Genomic DNA, 18,702 nt, shown 5'->3' with positions numbered 1-18,702 from the left:
AGAGCTCCCCGCTTTCTCCCAGGAATGCCCCTACACAAGGAATTGCATCAATTCTGCTGGGAGGCTGCATGAAGCAGCAATGTTGCTATTAGTTACAGCATGCATGGTACTACCTCCCTCAGCCACAAACTGGTGGGGTTCCTTCCAATGACTGAGGGACCTGTGACCACGGGATTCATAGAGCGACAAAGGCCAGATGTGGGTGGTAGAAGGGGTACAATGAATAATCCAGGATCTTTAGGAAAAATCCATGACGAGTTTTCCGTCCCTGCAGTCTGTTAACTTTCAGTCACAAGGTCATTTTTACATGGCAAAGGACTAGAAACATAATTTAGCAACATTGAGCTTAGCCCTGATACTTTTTGAAGCTTCTGAAAATTAGCTGTTGGCTTTGCACACTGCACTGGCACAAGAAGGTGATTTATGAGTCCCTTTTAAACAGAACATCTACATTTTCTTGTTGGTCATTTCTGCGTATCGGAACATGATGAGTTCTCATGTTGGCAAACCCTTTATTTGTGCTGGTGTTGGCATTTTCCTAGAATGGCAGCAGTGAGACTATGTGCAGGGACAGGATCCACTGTTATTATTTGAACTGTGGTTGCATCTAACAGCGCCATTCAAGAATCAGGCCTCCATTTTTTCAGGCACTGTGCACACTGGGGCAGCTACATGATACTTCATGACTGACAAGAGGGAAGTCTGATATGCAGGCACTGACTTTATGTCTCCCTTCCTCCCCTCCCCCCACCCCACCCCCGTTTGCTAATTTACAATGGATCTATCCCACCACATTGGTGTGAAGTATTTTCTGACCACACACTTTTACCAGTGTGATGGATGTTTCTCTCTCCTTCACACTTTGCCAGCCTGGATCAGGCCTCTCAGCCCTGGCCCAGCCAGAAGCAAAATCTTCCCTGGCTTCTCGCACCCATCAGATCCAGCTCATCGGAGCAGAAATGAGAGACTCGCTGGGGGCAGCAGTTTGAGGGGGTAGCAGGTAAGAAGTCAGCCTTCCCGGCCCAGGGGGCAGGCAGATGGAGATGGGTCACCATACTGAGCGAAGAGAAGCAGCTCCCTCCCTCCTTCCTGCATAGGAGATGAGAGAAGTCGTAGCGGCATTTCCCAAGGGGGGAGAGGGAAGCACCAGCCACTTGATGCTGGACCAGAGCTGCAGCAGCTGGGACTCGCAGTTTCCCAAGGGGGGGATTATGGGACGGGGGGGCGGAGGGGGAGGCAAGTGCCTGGGAGCCTGGTGAAGTTCGCTGGGCTGGAGGGAGGAGGCAGATCGCGAGGGGGCTGCAGCCCTGAGCTGGGCTAGCGAGCGGTGTGGGGGCAGAGGCTGGGAAGAGCTGCTGGCGCTCCCCGGCCCAGAGGAGGGGGCGGGCGCAGGGAGGCTGCGAGGGGCTGGAGCTGGTACCGGTTGCTCTGGGGACGGCAGGGGTGCGGGGTCCCCTCTTCGCTTTGCCTGCCCTGCCTCAGCCGCCTCAGCCAAGCAGCGGGGTCCTCGCTATGCTGGCGGCAGCTAGGAGCCGGGTCTGCCTGGGCCGGCTCCTGGCCGAAGGGCAGCTGCACGCCCCCCTGCTCCGGCCGGCAGCCCGTGGGATCGCGGCCACTGCAGCTTCCTCCAGCAGCGCCCACAACCGCAGCCCGGGGGCCATCAGCTCGGGTGAGTAAACGGGGAGCCCGGGGCTCCCCTGTGCTGTGACTCACAGAGACCCTCCCTCCCTCCCTCCGGCTGGCAGGCTGCTTGCACCCGCTCCGCTGCACCCCACCCCAGGGCCCTGGCAAGCACCAGGGGCTCCCCGCTGGGACGTGTCCTGGCGGGGCGTTTGCAGCACTCCGGCTCTCCCTTCTCCTTCAGGCCAGTAAGGCGGGGGGGGGGGGGGGTGAATAAACGCTGGAGGCGCCTCGATCCATCCAAGGTTTGGACCCAAGCCCCCAAATTGTACCATTAACACAGAGAACAAGGCTACTCCCCCGCCCCCCGGGTCCCCCATAAAACCACCTCCGACCTGCCCCAGGAGGAAATGGCATAGGGCTACCTTTTCCTGGTGGAGCAGTAGAAGCATTTGTTCTCGAGTTTGAGGGTAACATTTATGGAGTTTGCAAAAAGAAAAGGAGGACGTGTAGCACCTTAGAGACTAACCCATTTATTTGAGCATGAGCTTTCCTGAGCTACAGCTCACTTCATCGGATGCATTCAGTGAGCTGTAGCTCACGAAAGCTTATGCTCAAATAAATGGGTTAGTCTCTAAGGTGCCACAAGTACTCCTTTTCTTTGTGCGAATACAGACTAACACGGCTGCTACTCTGAAACCTGTCATTTATGGAGTTGTGACCAAAATTTGCCAAGATACAGCAGCTTGATCTGAACTTTTAAGGCAGTGGTAGTGGGACCCCAGTGGTTCAGGAGCCAAATTAGCAATAGCAACATTATCCAAGAGCCACTGTAGTGTGAATTCATTGGGTCATTTACCCCCTCGCACGCACATACACACACTTTATTCTCACAGCAAAATGCCTAAGCAAGTATTTTACAGTTGGTTAACAACATATTAAAAGCAGCCTGTTAGGTTAATAATTAAATCATTTTTTTTTAATATGTCCTGCAAAGACAAGAAACACATTAAAGAGCCAATTGTGGCTCCCAAGCCTCAATCTGAATATCTAGTTTAAGGTGCTGATACAGTGGGATGCTACTGGGGCTGGATTTTTAAGATGGAGCAGAAACAGCTGAACATGTTCTCATGTTAAACTGTGGAATTTAGGTGACTGAGGCCAAAGTCTTGCAGGATCCAGTTACCAGATCCAGGTTCAAGCAGCTGTGTCATACACCCAGGCTGAATTAACATCTGGATGGTTTTGTTGGAATGGGAGCACCTAAACTTTTTCTGGGCTGAGGCTGGAGCCAGGTGCGGAAGTGAAGTTTTACAATACTCATGTGTCATGGTGCAGCAGGGTTTAGATTTCTGAGGTACAATAGGAGCAGGCAGACTTGATCTTTAGGTTGATGGTACAATTCAGGGACATGGGTACAAAAATCAGCAGATTCCAGGTAGATCCAGTTTCTACCCAGATCCACAAGTGTGACCCAAAATATGAGAGACAAGCTTTTGAGTTACACTGAACTCTTCCAAGCTCTTTCAGCAACAGCAGTTGGTATAGTAAAAGACATTACCTCACCCATTTTGTGTCTCTAGTATCCTGGGACCTTCTTGGCCACATCACCACTGCAAACATAGAGAACATAGGTGATTTGAGGCACAGGAAAGAAGGTTACTCAAGAGTAAAGGTTAAGGTCTTTACCAGAATCCAGTAATAGAGATGGACCATGGCTAGGGACACTCTTTCCCAATCCCATTACCTCTCCAGTGCACAAAGTGATGAGGTGCTTTTCTCTGGTTCATCTTTCAGCCGAGAAGATGTACAAAGTACCAGGTAGTTACAAACCTTCCAACTTTGACAAAAAAATCCTCATGTGGACAGGACGCTTCAAGACTGAAGAAGAGATTCCCTCAAGGATCCCGTAAGTGCATCATTGGTTCCTACTGAGGCTTACTGGGATGAAAAGAGGGTTCCTCCTTTTCAAACTGACCCAAAAGTTTGAACCTGTCAACGTTTTACATTTGAAAGGTCAATGAAAAATTACAAGACAGACATAAGGGACGATGAGATGCTGTGCCCCCTCTTCCTCTGCTTCCATATCGCCTCCTCTCTCCCACCGACCCAGTGGCTTCTAGTCTCACTATTAGGTCCCAGCTCCATTTTCACCTCAGGTTGCCATTGTATTCTCACTTGCTGGGAGTAAGGTGGCTGCTGAGGGATCGAGTCTTGTATCCTATTGTGGTGGATTCTTGAGACAGAACTGGCTCCTTCACTGAGCAGCCCCTTATTTGTGGCCAGATGCTTGTTAGCATGACCATCATGACAGAATTTCCAAGAGAAGACAAGCACATACTATCAAAAGAGTTAATACTGTACATCCAAACAAGGCTAGGTGTAATCATCAGAGCATGAGAGAAGGGTATTAAACCTTCAACAATATATGATCTCTGGAATTTGGAAAACTCAAAATGCTAAAATATAAAACCAATGGCTAAAAGTTTTCCAGATCTCTCCCTCCCCCATAAGTTTCCCTTGAGGATTTCAGGCATTTTTAGATGATTTTACATTTTACAGTTTAAGAGTCAAGACCTGGTGCTCATCATCATCATCATCAGAAGTAAATAGAACTACGTCCCCGAGCAAGATGGACAGGATTTGGCCCTAAGTGCGGTAGTGGTTTGAGCTTTGGTTATATTTACAGACCAGCTTGTTTATTTGCTTGGTTTATCTAATGTGTAATCAGAGGAAGACTGTATCAGTAAACAGTATTTTCTGTTTACAGACTATATAAACAAAATATATCTTCTAACTTGTTTGATGTTATCATTTAGTGATCATCCATTCAATACACTTTATGACAAGGCAAAGAAGTATTTGAGAAAGAGGGTGGGAGGAGAGAGAGAAATATATACTTACTGCCTGCTTAAAAAAAACAAAACAAAAAGACCAACTTTGGAAGAGGTTACTTCTAGGACAATACTGAATACCCTGAGAGTAAGTCTTGATGCCACAATATTGCTCCCCCTCTAACCACCACCAGCTCAGTTCACGTCACTGACAATTCTTCTCCCTTTTCCCTCCCCAAGTAAATAGAAATGTGAAGTTCATGTAACATTAATGTTTATTCCTCAGCCTCATAGACACAAAATGTAACTCATCCACAGAACTGTACTTTTCATCATCAGCCTTCATCCTTGCTTGGCCATATATAACATATTGAACTTTATCGAGATATAGTTTCAAGGATGACTCCAGGAGGTTTCCTTTGTTCCCTAGTTTCATTCCTATTGCAACTGAGAAAATAAGCAATAGCATCTCTGCAAGCAACTATAGCCCCAACTTTTGTCTAATACTAATCCCATGGCTGTTCCCTACTCATCTTACTCTTGTCAGAATTTCCTCCCTTACTGAGAAATCCTGACCTCTTGAAGTCCATGGCAAAATTTCCATGACTTCAGCAGGGCCAAAGATTCACACTCAGTCTTCAGTACAAGAGAGTTATCCTTTAGAGAGAAATAGGAGAGCAATGTAATAAGTGTTTTCGGAAGATTCAAATGTAAAGCAATGAAAAATGAAAATGATTAGCTATCAAAATGGCCCTTTGCAATGGCAAAGCAAATGTTACATGTGAGTAAAATCTGCTCCTGTAAGATATTTGGCATTAAGGACCAAATCCTGCAGTCCTTATTCAAGATTTGCTTAAACAAATCTCCACTGATTTCAGTAGGAGTTTGACTTGAGTAAGGATTGAGGGATACAGTCCTTAATGAAAGACTACAGAAAATCATAATTAGGTCTGTTTCCTTGAAACAGTGGCAGAAAGCAGGTAGGAACTGGGATTCTGCTTCAGAACAGCTTCAATTAGTGCATTGTGAAATATGATTAAGGAATTAAGGCAGACAAATAATGCATTTATATTTCAGCTTCTGCTGCTTCAAATGGATCCTAGATTAATAGTTTTATGCGCTAGTCTGGTTTTGATCTCTCATACCTAATGTGTTTAGCATTATGAAATACAGCTACAGTATCCTCACACTGATGATCAAACCTCAAGCCCTGACAGCTCCCTTAGAAGTGCATTACACCCTCAACTCATTACTGTAAATGAGGGTTAGCTCAGTTGTTTGTAAGATTTGCCATTGTGTGTGGTGTAGGTTTTATGGGCTGAAGGGAAGCACCGCAGGCCCCACAATTTCACTATACCCTTTCCCTTTTAAAAATGTTCTATATTAAGGTAGATTTTGGCAGAGCTTGTTACCAAATGCTTTGTCTGCTAGTAATGCTGTCAGGTTCTCGTGTTTGTGCACTTCACAGGGTTGTTATTTTTTGCAGGGAACGTCTAATATTGTAGTCTAAGCTCATTAGATGTAGTTTTAAAAAAAGTGTCTTTTCATATGGGATGCCTTTTAGAACTTTTTTTTTTTAAATGAGCCAATTAAAACTAAACTGAATTTTAAGACCATTTAATGCAAAAAGTGAACAGACGGAACTGGATGGTTTAGACACAGCAAATCCTGTATTGTGGCAAGGGGTTAGACTAAATCACAGGTTCTCAAAATGGGGGGGGCGGGCAGGAATGTATTCTGGTGGATGAGGGGGCATGAGAAGCTTTAGAAAAGTGGCAGCTGCTGGATGGGCACCCAGTTCTGAAGGCAGCACCGCGGAAAGCAGCTGCAAAGTAGTAAGTGTGGCATGGTATGGTATTGCCACCCTTAATTCTGTGCAACTGGCAATGGCGTTGCCTTGAGAGCTGGGTGCCCGGCCAGTAGCTGATCTCTGCTCTGCCTTCAAAGCTGGGTGTGGTAAGAGGTGGGAGGGCAGTGGCATAAATTACTACAGACAAAGAGGAGGGTGCTATCAAATAAGTTTGAGAACCACTAGGCTAGATGACATTTATAGTCCTTTCTAACCCTATGATTTCCGATCCTGCAGATGCAAGGGTAATCTTTAGAATACCGTTTCCAGGCCTCGTATCCAGCAGGCAAAAGGGTGAAACCAAGCTTGGGAGATCATTCGTGTGTGGTTTGGAGAGATTCTCTGTTTTTCTGCTTCCCAGCATGTTTAGTTCATGGTCCACTAGTGGTTCCCAATTACTTCAGGAACTAGAAATCAGAGAAAGCTAAAATCAGGAATGCACACATTGAGAACAAGGAGAGAACCAGCAAGTGATAGGGGAGATCTGAAGCAGGGGGTGGGATTGTTGAAAGCCAGCATAAGGATGAAAGAGGGTGCTGGGTTTTTTTGGCAGGTAAAGAGCTGTATTTGAATGTAAGTGTGGCAAACAGCTTTCAAGGAAAGACCTGACTATGCTCTAGACAACAAATCACACTACCTCTGACATGGCCAGCATGGTCTGCTCTTTTTTAGGCATGCAAAACTGTGAAAGCATGTAAATGTTGCCTGTGCTAATTTAATACCAAAATTATCCTTTTAAAAATAAACAGGTGATGCACAAGACTAAAACCCATGATAGTGTGAAACTGATCAGTTTTATTAACATAAGAAATATTGTGAAATCCCAGATCTATAGTAGATTGGATACAGTCAAAACTTTAAGCAGTTTTTGAAGTGCTGTTTAGGTATTACAACTAATATACCTATTTCGGAATAGTCAAGAGAACTCCTCACATCAAGCAATGTCAGTTCCCTTCTAACAGAGTTCTTTCATATCTGTGGAAGTATTTGAAATTCACCACATCACTATCGACCAATAACTTTAAATGTTGTTTACACCCTGCTTATCTCAAACATTGCAAATAGTTCTAGGAAAGATCAAGAATCTCAAATCCATCTTGCATTGTTTACAACTAGAGATGGATTAGGTCCTACAGTGCAAAAAAGAGTCAATAGACAGACAACGCCCAGTAATACATGCCAAGCCCACAATGGTCACGTATTAGCCGCTGGAAATTTCATTTCTGTTAAAAAAAATCAACCAAAGTTATATCTGTGGTGTGCTAAATGAACTTCTTGAGGTTTCATGCTAATTTTGTTCAATGCAATTTTACTTGTAGGCCAGAAATGCTGGACATTGCAAGAAACAAAGCTCGAGTAAAAGCCTGTTATCTAATGATTGGACTCACAATTATCGCTTGCTTTGCTGTGATTGCATCAGCTAGAAGGGTGGGTATATTGCCATGTATTTTTAACAACAAGGAGATAATTAAATATAATATAAAAATCTTGTAAATATTGATGGAACTTATTTTTTTATATATATTTATTTATATATATATAAAAATTGTTGCTAGTGACTAAAATTTAAATCAAATTTATGTATTTTAGGTAACACTCCTTCCACAAACCTGTATTCATAAAGCATAAGAAAAACGTTAGCTGCTACCATGATGCAAGGTTTTTCTTAAGTGTAATTTAGTGATTCACAATCTTAAGCCTATGTTTTATTTTTGCAGGCTGAACACCATGAGTCCCTAACAAGCTGGAACCTAGCAAAGAAAGCCAAGTGGCGTGAAGAGGCTGCAATATCAGCAGAATCTAAGACTAAATAATATTTCTATTAAAAACTGTGGATTTGCTAGTAGGAGCAAACACTACAAAAAACATTACTTGGCATAATTAGTGACGGTCTAACTAGTTAGCAGACTGCTATGTTAAAACATCAACACATTGGAGCCCAACAATGTTGCACTCAAAAAAATGTTGGGAGGGAAGGGAATAGGGTGTCTTTTTCTATGTTACACAGAGATATTTTCAGTCCTTGCAGCAGATGACCAAGGTCAGTTCAAATCTTTAGAAAGTTCTAATAATTCCAGTTTCAAGAGGCTTTATTTTTTTTGCCTCAATTTGATAAAAATATGTAACTGACCACAAAGACAACATACATCACCAACCCTGACCTGAAATCTCTTCCTGCTAGATCTTGATTCTGGACATTTTTCTATAGACACAAAATTAAAGCATACTCAAAAAATTATGCAAGCCACAAGTCATTTAAATACTAGGGAAGCCAGTGACTACGTAGTTGGAAAAATGAATAGCATCACTACAGTATCTCTGTTGAATCTCGTTTACTAGACCAGGCTGAACTGACACAGTTTACTCACTCAACGTTGTACCTGTGTTAGTACCAGATATTAGAGAGACAGGGTCGGAGAGGTAATCTCTTTCATTGGACCAACCTCAAAAGCTTGTCTCTCTCACCAACAGAAGTTGGTCCAATAAAATATATTACCTAACCCACCTTGTCTCACTAAAGTTTACTTAGTTATTTTGCAAACTCAAACAATAGGCAGCATTTTAGTCTCTACAGACTTCTCCTCTGAAAACTCTTGGGAACTCCCATTAAATTAATTTTACAAATGAAGAAAGGATGGTGATGGTCAGAGGCATGTGATGCTTAAGGAGGAGATATTTTCAAGGCTAGTTTTAAAAGTCACTTCATGCAATATTTTGTTTAACCCCTCTCCAAAAGCTGATTTTTCTAGCATGGCACAGTATTCTATAGTATGGAAGTCAGCCACAGTTTTTACTGAATTCAGCTCTTACGTTAGTATAGAGATTGTATTTTGCTATTTTCTAAGAATCAGGACTAATTTTAGAATACTAATGAATACACTCACCACTGTAAAATAGCTTTTATTAGTTTTTGTATAGTTTTCTGAATTGAAACATTCCATAATATTGCATACTTTTCGTGTGTTGGTTTGTATAGATACACAATAATGGGCCTCCAGTCTGGATTAAAAGATGCACCATCACTCTACTTAAAGTCAATATAGGCATTTTAGATTCATACATTACATCAAACCATAATGCCATGAGTGAGAATGAAAAATGTCTCATTTAGATTTCAATTAACTTTTGCACTAGTTTCATGCTAAGCAGCAGGCATTTTACCCTGCATATCAATTTGCACTTTAAAAAAAGTCTCACTTCAATCTTATGATTTAATTTTTGTAAGACAAAAACCCAACGGAGCTAATTTACATGGAGGAAAAAGGATAGTGCATCTTTTACACATAGACCCAATAGAGATCATTTTCCAAACTTGTTCTACAGTCAAGTTATTTCTGCACCAACATTATTACTATTTTTTGTTTTCCTCTTCTGATTGCTGCTAGCAATAGTGTTTAAAGAAAATACTACAAAATTAAACAGCAGTATGAACAAAGTTCTCAAAGACAAAAAGTGCTATGATAAAATTCAGTAGAAAATTAGTTATGATTTAGTGTCAAACAGCTTAAGAAACTAAAACAAACGTGGCATATTTGCATAGATTAACTTGTCAGAATTCAAATTCAAACAGAGCAAATGGTATGCTATTTTGAAAAACACTTGTTTTTTGGAACAAGCTGCATAACTAAAGGGACACTTTAGTACTGTGTCTATTATTTAAACAAACCCCCCAAAACTTGTAATAGCCTTTTGGATAAAACCAGTATGGAAAAAATCTATTTAGCAAACACAGCCCCTGCTCAATCCCCTACTCCTAAATGCTTTCCACAGCGCAGAACTGATTTCTTTCTGTCAGCGTCATTGTATCAGTGATGCTTAGGAAAACAATCAATCAGTGTCAGTTGTGACAACAGGTATTGTTAATTTGTGAGAACATTCTTATTCCATGATCATTCATTAACAATAGCTATTTAAAAAAAATAGTGTTCCCAGTGAGATTGGTGGATTTTAGATGTACACACACATAGCAACATAATAGGAAATGCCAGATTTAACAATTTTAGGATTAACCAAATGTTGAGATTTAATAACTAGTGTCCCTTTTAGTAACCAAAGTCCATCAATTTTAGTTCCTATTTAAACTAAAAGCACTACTTTGAATATACCAGAGGCATGAATTTGTATTTATATACATAAAGTGCAGTCACTTTAACCACTCAGACATGCACAATAATATGTCCAAAAAAAAATGAAGTAATCCTCTCAAATAAGTATAATACTTGGAACCTGCCCCGGTTTCCTCCATTTACAAGTCTTAAGTAGGTTGTTGGGGTTGTTTGTTTTTTTTTTTTAAATTTAGATTCAGCTTAACTGGGAGGCTTATAAATGCAGCATCTATGGGGTCCTCAAAATAAAAGCAGGCACAGCTGGCTTATGTAATATCAAAACAATGTTTGCAAGAAACAGTGGAATACCCTGTAACCTGAATACTTATAGGATTATGCTTGCACTAAAAGAACACTGAAAATCATCATCATCATTTAATTGGTAATCCTGTAAATTTCCAATATAATTACCCTGAACTTTGAAGAGATGATGCCAAAAATGCCAGTATACTAAAGTCTCAAACTATCATAAAAAAGGGCACAAATACAAGTCTCAAACATAAGAAAAATTTGGCTCAGCATTGTGCATAGTATTCAAACCTGCTGTATTCTATACAAATCTAGGTTTAAAAAGTATTTGCTAAATCTTTCATTTATACAGAATTATAGTAACCGCACTCCTATATTCCTCATATCAGACCTTTTATTTCCAGGAGAAAAATTTCAAATGAGGAGGCATTTTTTGAATTGCATCTTGCTACTTATACATACAATAGTCACACTGACTATTAGTCTTATAAAATCTGCTTCAATTCTCACCTTGAAACTACTACACAATATATCGTGCTTTAATAGTCTCAAAGTAAAACAAATTTATGAATTTTAACTGAAAACAGTATTTGCACATTTTATAAACAGTTTAAACCCAGAACACGGAATATAAATGATACCATGCTCTAATTTGGATTTCTCAGGGTATCAACATTTTGTTTAGTGACAAGCACACTACCCTGGAAAGAGTGATTTTAACTGTTGGAATTTCAACTATTGTACATGGTTTAAATAGTTTCATAGCTCAAAGCTTTCACTATTATTTCAACACAATATTTGACTAATATATTTAACCACAATTATACATTTTCATTAATCCAAATTCAGACTGGCTACTGGTAAGTGAGATCAAGCAGTGTGGTATAGACATTTTGAATATTAAAAAAAAAAAAAAATCTAATGTAGATTTTCAAAGCATACAGAAGAACTGTTTCAAATTCTTAGATATATTTCTTTTAGTGAGTAGTAGCAAACAGACATTAAGTGTTTTAGAAATTAAACATTTAGCAGACATCTTCAGATTCATTTTGGTGTTCATATACTTAATATTTACAACAAAGCAAACCTTTTTCCTTCAATCAAATGGAGAAGAGATTGTTTTTCCCCCAATTGCAGCAAGATGGATTATAACAGGGCACATTTCTACAGCCTTGTCTAAAATAAAGAAAATGGAGACATCTGACTTAAAAAAAAAATTCAAAAAGCAGTAGCATATTTGGTTAAAAATACAATACATACATGTAGTCTAAACTTTGTTTAAATAAGTAGTGTTTCAAGAAAGGCAAGTATTGCAAGATTTGTCAAACTTTTATATTGTTACCACATTTTAATACGGAGATAGTCACATAAACCATCTCCCCTATCATTTACAACCGCGCAAATTACCTCCCCTCTCATTTACAATCACAACATCCCTATGGCAACTTCAGCAATTGCTTACACAGCAAAGTATTTTATTTGTAGCTTATCTTTAATGCTGTTTAGCAGCTTGAAATAAGGAGCCAGCATCACCTGATGAGCCAACTCTCTGCTGATTACAACTTGAAAACCACAAAATGCAGAACAGCTTTTTGTCACATATTCAAAGCAACATCTGGTATTTAAACATTATATATTAAACAAAAATCTGCATTATGCTTTTAAATGTCTTACAAATATATTTCACTGGTTTATGCTCTATGCAAAATATAATGCATAAAACTACATTTCACAATAAATATTTTTCACATTCTAAATTTAGCTTTTGACAGGCTCATCTTTATTTCATGCTTTAGTTCTGAAGCAACTTTTTTGCTTCAGTTCAGAGGTAGATTTGATATAGATTGGGCATGTCAAGTTTACTGCCAAAATGCAATTGCCAACAGCTCGACTGCAGTAGCAGAAATTGCATGAAAAATTCAGAACTACCTAAAATCCTACTGAAGTTATTATTCAAACTTAACCATTCTTGTTAAATCACATAATCCTTTATATTAGACTTGATTACTCACAGTTTCTGAACATATGAAGTGCACAGAAATACAAAAAAACCCCAAACCAAAAACAATGAATGAAAAGTTGTATTTAACAGAAAAGTATAAAAGTGCACGGGCTGCTTCTTTACCTGTGTTCTGCAAAACACATTCAAACCTCTCCTCTAACTTTGGCCATGAAGAGGAGACCCCTGAAAAGCTGCAAATGTTTATATTTTTGCCTTGTCTTCACTTTAATAGTTATAGCTGAAATCCTTCCATTGGAGCTTCCTGCTGCTGAAACACAAATTGCTGCTGACTCTCATCCACCTGAGGTGCAATACTGGTATCCTCCTCTTCCACACCAAAGTAATGTTCTATAAGTTCAAAAGCCTTCTGGTAGATCTCTTGGTTTTCATGCCTTTGAAGAAATTCAATTTTATCCAGTCCTAAATTTAAAAGGAAAAAACAAAAACAAAAAGACATGCTCTAAATCCAACAGATCCAAAAGATTTAAAGGTGAAATACAAAGCCAGGATGAAAATAGAGTTAAACACATAAATGTGTTTTGAATACTACCACTTTAAATTGTGTGATGAATAAATCAAAGAATTAGCTTTTAATATGAAATATACTGGAACTTTCGAGAACAACCCAGAATGCATCAATCTGTAAAATCACTGACATACATTAGCCCTGAATATTCCAGGATTATTATTTTAAAAACAAGGTGCATTTCTTCTATGCCAAATACTCCCAACAGCCTGATAAGAGAATGCATCAGTCAGGTACTTACAGACTTAGTTTTAATTTTGCCCTTTCAGTTCAATTTGACAGTTTATAAACAATATGAAATGAATGTGAACAAAGCAAAACAGAAGGAGGCTCAAATATCTACTTACACATAATTAAAAAATATTAGTATGCAATATTGATTCCAAACGCAGGGTGATTTATAAAAAAAATCTGCCAGCAAAGACCCCCCATATCCCTATTTCCATGTTGCAGTTCCAAAGAACTTAACTTCCCTCCTCCAATACTCAACAACTCTGGCTTCTGACTAACTTTATATTTCCCTACCAGAGGTTTATTCTTGCCCTTTTTTAAAGGGGTAAATAAAGAAAGGCTGAAGTCATGGACATGGAACAGGTAGAAAACTTGTAATGTTCTTAGACAAGTTTCAATCTTTGTGTGGTGTGAGGGTGTAGTTATTACATCTTATGGGTTGTGAATAGCTTATTTATTGCTCTCCCATGGTTGACAGGTATGTTCTGGAAGTCAGCCCAGAAGTGCTATTTAATCCAGTTATTTACCTCTCAATAGTAAGGGCTGAAGCTTTTAGGCGCAAGCTTGACAGCCAGGGCAGAACAAATTCATCTTAGATCCCTTTAATTCTCCCCATCTGATTAACATTATGAGACCCAGAAATTATTCTGCTTCCACATTAGATTGGCGAGAGGATTCTGTAAACCAGAGAATTACCCGTTTCATCTTAACAGCCCAATTCCCAACCCAACACCCAGGTTCACTGAAATCAGAAACTTTGCTCTACAGAAAAATGCATAATGGAATATCTAATCAGGTATTCCCCAGTCACTGAAGACAGGAGATCCCCCCTAAGAATTATTAGCCTCCTCCGAAGCACAGAGAAGCCTGCATAGATTTTGTAGTAGAGCAGCTGCAAAGAACTATTTTGGCTAGCCAGGTCCTTATGGAAGAGATTAGTTTTCATAATAATGTTAAATTTATTTTTACCACTAACTTTGTAAAACCAAAAGTAATCTGCCTAAATTTCATAGATATGATCTAATTTTACTTTTGAGTTTCTGGCTTACTAACATTTTGTACCATAAGAACTTGTATGTTCTGCCTTAAATTAGATATTTGCTGAATTTTAACTCCAGCATATTGATTTAGTTTTGTCTGAAATATGGCTAGAAATTGGTATGGCAAATAGTAGGTCTAAGTAACTTGTAACTATCTTAGTGAAATGTTTTACATTATTTTCCCTTTTCAGTTACGAATAAGACAACTTTAAGTGCACAGCTTCACAAGAAATAAGTGCTTACCATATGCTTCCTCTATAAGGGCACAGTAAGGATTAATGCCCATTCCATTTTGTTTGGATTCTTGCTCTCCAAGACGCAGAATATTTTCAAGTCCATTCAAAGCCACCTGCACTATTTTGGAATCCATCACGGTCAGGAGATCACAAAGAGGCTTGGTACAACCTAATGCTACCAAATACCTTTGTAATGATGGAGGAAATAGAGGGGAAAAAAGAAGGATTGATAATCAAATATAAACTTTGATACTGTTTTTAGCAGAATTCTATACCGTAGAAGAATGGTGTAAGTAACCTGCTAAAATAAAAACATTTCTATAACCTATGAAGGTAACCTTACTCTGAAATACAGTCAAACCCTGGTCTTTCCTAATGAGACAGGAATACAGCAGTTAATCTTATAACTGATGTTTGGATTATGTAAACATTTTCAATCCCTTTTATAAATGATTTTACCTTGTTCTAAAAACATGCATTTTAGATGCTTCTAATTATATCAGAATGTTTCTCCTGTATGTAACAGTAACAGCCTCTTTTCTCAAATCAAGAATATGTAATGGACAAAGCTCTAAGCAAGTCTCTAGAAGGAGACAAGAATGTTTTTTTCAATTCAATAGCAATCCATTAAAATACAAACAGAATGCATTTAAATAATTCTGAACATTAGCTACCAGAAAGGGAAGAATGTTGTGACTACAGCAAAGGACTGGGATTCAGAGGATCTGATTTCTATTCCCAATTCTGCCACAAACTTCCTGTGTGACCTTGGGAAGTCACCACCTTTCAGTTTCAGTTCCTCCTGTATCAGTAAAACTAAGACAGTAATGCTTATCTACATCACAGGGTTGCTTGAAGTTTAGTTAATTATGTTCATAAAGCACACTGAAATCCTCAAGGTGCCATTATTTAAGTGCAGAGTACTTAAGAGGTAAGCTCTGTGTGACAGAGATCATATCTTCTTCTGTGTTTTGTAATGTGCCGAGTATTTATGGTACCAAACAAATATTTATCTTACAACCAAAGTTTCAGGAGGAGATCCACATCACATATTGTATCAAATCTGAAAAGTTTTATTTGAAATAAAGGATATTATATTTTTAAATGTTAAGTTATTTTTCTGGCATTCTGATTAGACTATTTAATGGCTGTAGTGGTGCAAAATGGTTTAACTGTTTCCAGGAAATATACAAGTACTTAGCACACTTTTGGTTTCACAAAGACTATTTTTGTGGCACTTGCCATTTTTGCTTAAAAAGGACTGTTTACAGCACAACTATAGAATCAGTTACCAGGGTAGTTGCATATTACCAATAAGTCATTTAAACTAATAAAAATAATCCAAGTATAGGTATTCAGATAAACCAGAAAAATGTTTGGTTTTGTTCGATCACTAAAGAGATCAAAGCTATTTTTCCAAGTCAGACCATCATAATAATATAGATGGTTATCTATGGGAATATCCTAGTAATTACAGGTCCGGCTTGACATGAGTAATTAGAAATGGGTGAGGACTCATTTGTTGGGAGACAAGATTGGGGAGTAAATGAATCAGCAGGCTGGAAACAGGTAGACAGATAAATAGGTCTGTAAGCTAAAACACAGAATGTCTGTAACTTGCTAATATAAGGGGGAGGGAGGGGGAGAACACCCAGGGATCTATTTACAATGGACAAGGTAAGCCTGGAAGGTAAGATGGATATGGACAGCGTGGACAGAGAATGATGCATAGAGACTGGTTATTTTGTAAGAACCAAACCAATCCCAAAAGGTATGCAATATATAGTAAATGCAATGTCATGTGTAACTGTATATAAAGGAAGATATTTTCCATGCAAATTTGGATGCGTGGTACACGCCTCACCCACCCCCTACATTTAAGTCTCATCAACTCAGCATAGCTGAGCATTTCCTGTATGCCAAGTAAAGATACCCAAGTGACAAAAATCTGGAGTTGAACTGAGTCCTTGGAAAGCTGAGTGGAGAGAAGTCTCAGAAAGAATCCCAACAGTAATGTAAAGGAAAATTAAAGTAAAGTAGTCAGAACAGATTCAAAATGATTAAGCTACATTTTGCAGCTGTAATAGGATATTTAAAAATAATATTCTTGTTAAGTTTTATGTAACATGACTGCCTGAACTTGAAGTCAAGATTATATTTTTAAAAATTTTTCCCAACAAATAGGCATGACCCAGTTTCATGCGGCTGTAATTCACCCTAAACACACTTGCTGTTCATAAACAGCTCAAATTTTCTTTGACAATATGACATTAGCAAAACTCTTTGTGGGGGGAGACTGACTTCAGTGTTCAGAGCTTTCACAAGGGTGAATTTCACTGAGTGAAATGACAGTGTTTCAGTTGTGCTGCTAATTCAGTTGTATATTCCGACAATCAGGGTCCAGACACATTAAGGGAAGAATGGGGGTGGAGGGTTGAACCCCAAAGAATAAGCAGTTGAATCAACTGATTATATACAATGTTATTGTGCTATAAAAGTACATTGAGTGAGGTATTTTATGAAAGCTTGTAATGTTCTGAACTTTATAGTCATTATGAATTACATATACAGACTGGTTTTTTGTATTTGTGTATAAATAAAACTATGTTAATAATTTATGCTGCAGCATTCAGCTTCACTTCACAGTGGGCAGTCAAGCAAGGATATGCTACCTCCACAACTAGAGGAGACTAGGTCCAAGCACCTAGCATTATACAACTCAAGAAAAGACAAATGATGGGCCATTAGATTTAATGAGAAGACAATGAGACATCCCAGCTAGAACTTCCCCAATCTGCATAATCCCCAAACTCATAACAACCCTCCCCCCACAAAAACCACTTTTTAAAAAAGAAGGGGTTTGAGGAGAATCCAGAAACTGAGGGACAGTCGTTTGGTAGGTGCTGTCCGTGAAACACGGGATTAAGAGTAGATGGTAAACTGGGAAACTGTTCAGAGGCAACAGGTAATTTGTATTAGAAAAGGGAATCTAATTTGCAAGTCTAAAGCCTGAGGTTGTATCTTTATGTTTACTTTCTGTGTAACTTGTACATGTTTCCTATTCCTAACTATTTTATCCTTGAAATTGTAATTTTTTCTCTCTCTCTATTAGGTATTTCTTTTACTTTTACCCCAAGTAAAAAAATGTGCGTAAACTATGTTGAGTGTGTGAACTAAAGTAAGATATGTCTGGGGGATTGGCGTCACTGATGAAACAGTGAGGAAGAGTTCAAATGGCTGGTACCAAAGAACTCTGAGACAGACCTGGGGAGATTTGAGACTGGAAGGGATGTTAGTGTCACCCTGCAAGGAATAACTAGGTGGTGGAAGCCAGGGTGAGATCTTGTGCTTGTGGGCAGGCTACTGGTGTCAGGAGTCTGAACCAAAGCTGCTCAACATAAAAGCACTCCAGGTTACAGGTCAGGAGGTGACAGAGCCCTGTACTGGTCTGGGTGATCCCCAAAACTTCACACATACTTTATACAACCCATTTTCTAAGTTGCAATACAAAAAAATCACTATATAAAGACAACTAGTTCCAAGAAAACAGCTTTCTTTTTAGGAATTTGTTGTGAATTTTGCCAGAATCCAATTATGGGACTAAGAATTTTCTCTTTAAGGTCAAAGAGAAACGTAAGTGGCAAAATACCTGTGTCTCAATTCGTTAGGTTATTTTCAGATGAATAGTAAGTGAATTCACATACTAATTCTCCTCTGAATCAAACTTCTAATTCATTACCTTATCTGTTCAGGAGTACCTCCTGATGTTGCATTAGTGATGGCCCATGCTGCTTCTTTTCTGGTGCGAAATTCAGCTTTCTGAAGAATGTCAATCAATATTGGAAAAATATTTGCATCTATAACAGCCTAAAACAAGAAACAGTGACATTATACAATAGGCTTTAAATGGTAACAAAAACAACCAAGTTAATATAAATCGAGAAAAAACATTAAAGATGTTTCCAGAATAGAGAATACCATGATTCGGTAGAATGTGTCAGCCAATTCT

At 39.0% G+C, this 18,702-nt stretch overlaps 2 protein-coding genes across 3 annotated transcripts in view; one reads left to right on the top strand and one right to left on the bottom strand.

The window, feature by feature from the left end:
• The first annotated feature begins 1,325 nt into the window (after nucleotides 1-1,325).
• Nucleotides 1,326-9,119, top strand: FAM162B (family with sequence similarity 162 member B). Its single transcript, XM_084623342.1, has 4 exons — nucleotides 1,326-1,669; nucleotides 3,418-3,529; nucleotides 7,623-7,731; nucleotides 8,022-9,119. The coding sequence occupies exons 1-4, from the start codon at nucleotides 1,513-1,515 to the stop codon at nucleotides 8,115-8,117; spliced, it is 474 nt and encodes a 157-aa protein (XP_084479468.1). The 5' UTR covers nucleotides 1,326-1,512; the 3' UTR covers nucleotides 8,118-9,119.
• Nucleotides 9,120-9,191: 72 nt separating this feature from the next.
• KPNA5 (karyopherin subunit alpha 5) overlaps nucleotides 9,192-18,702 on the bottom strand; it is a 29,220-nt gene continuing 19,709 nt past the window's right edge. Inside the window, exons 12-15 of one of the 2 annotated variants that reach the window (XR_014710850.1) lie at nucleotides 18,433-18,560; nucleotides 14,701-14,879; nucleotides 12,784-13,080; nucleotides 9,192-11,834 (exon numbers count right to left, since the gene is read on the bottom strand). Coding sequence is in view for 1 of the 2 variants with exons in the window: in XM_084623341.1 (XP_084479467.1) it covers nucleotides 12,893-13,080; nucleotides 14,701-14,879; nucleotides 18,433-18,560 (495 nt within the window). In the remaining variant the exon portion in view is untranslated. Of the gene's footprint in view, nucleotides 13,081-14,700; nucleotides 14,880-18,432; nucleotides 18,561-18,702 lie in introns of both variants that reach the window. The other variant, XM_084623341.1, reaches the window with a different exon arrangement.

Source organism: Lepidochelys olivacea (genome assembly GCF_965140295.1).
Source record: "Lepidochelys olivacea isolate rLepOli2 genome assembly, chromosome: 3".
Lineage (NCBI taxonomy): Eukaryota > Metazoa > Chordata > Testudines > Cheloniidae > Lepidochelys > Lepidochelys olivacea.
Note: the sequence above shows the minus strand (reverse complement) of the source record. Positions and strands in the feature narration are given on the sequence as shown.

What these genes read in the sequence shown, in the direction of transcription:
- FAM162B (XM_084623342.1), top strand. Translation starts at nt 1,513, where the DNA reads ATGCTGGCGGCAGCTAGGAGCCGGGTCTGCCTGGGCCGGCTCCTGGCC. An exon ending in CCCGGGGGCCATCAGCTCGG is followed by an intron (nt 1,670 to 3,417) that starts GTGAGTAAACGG and finishes TTCATCTTTCAG; the next exon opens with CCGAGAAGATGTACAAAGTA. An exon ending in TGATTGCATCAGCTAGAAGG is followed by an intron (nt 7,732 to 8,021) that starts GTGGGTATATTG and finishes TTATTTTTGCAG; the next exon opens with GCTGAACACCATGAGTCCCT.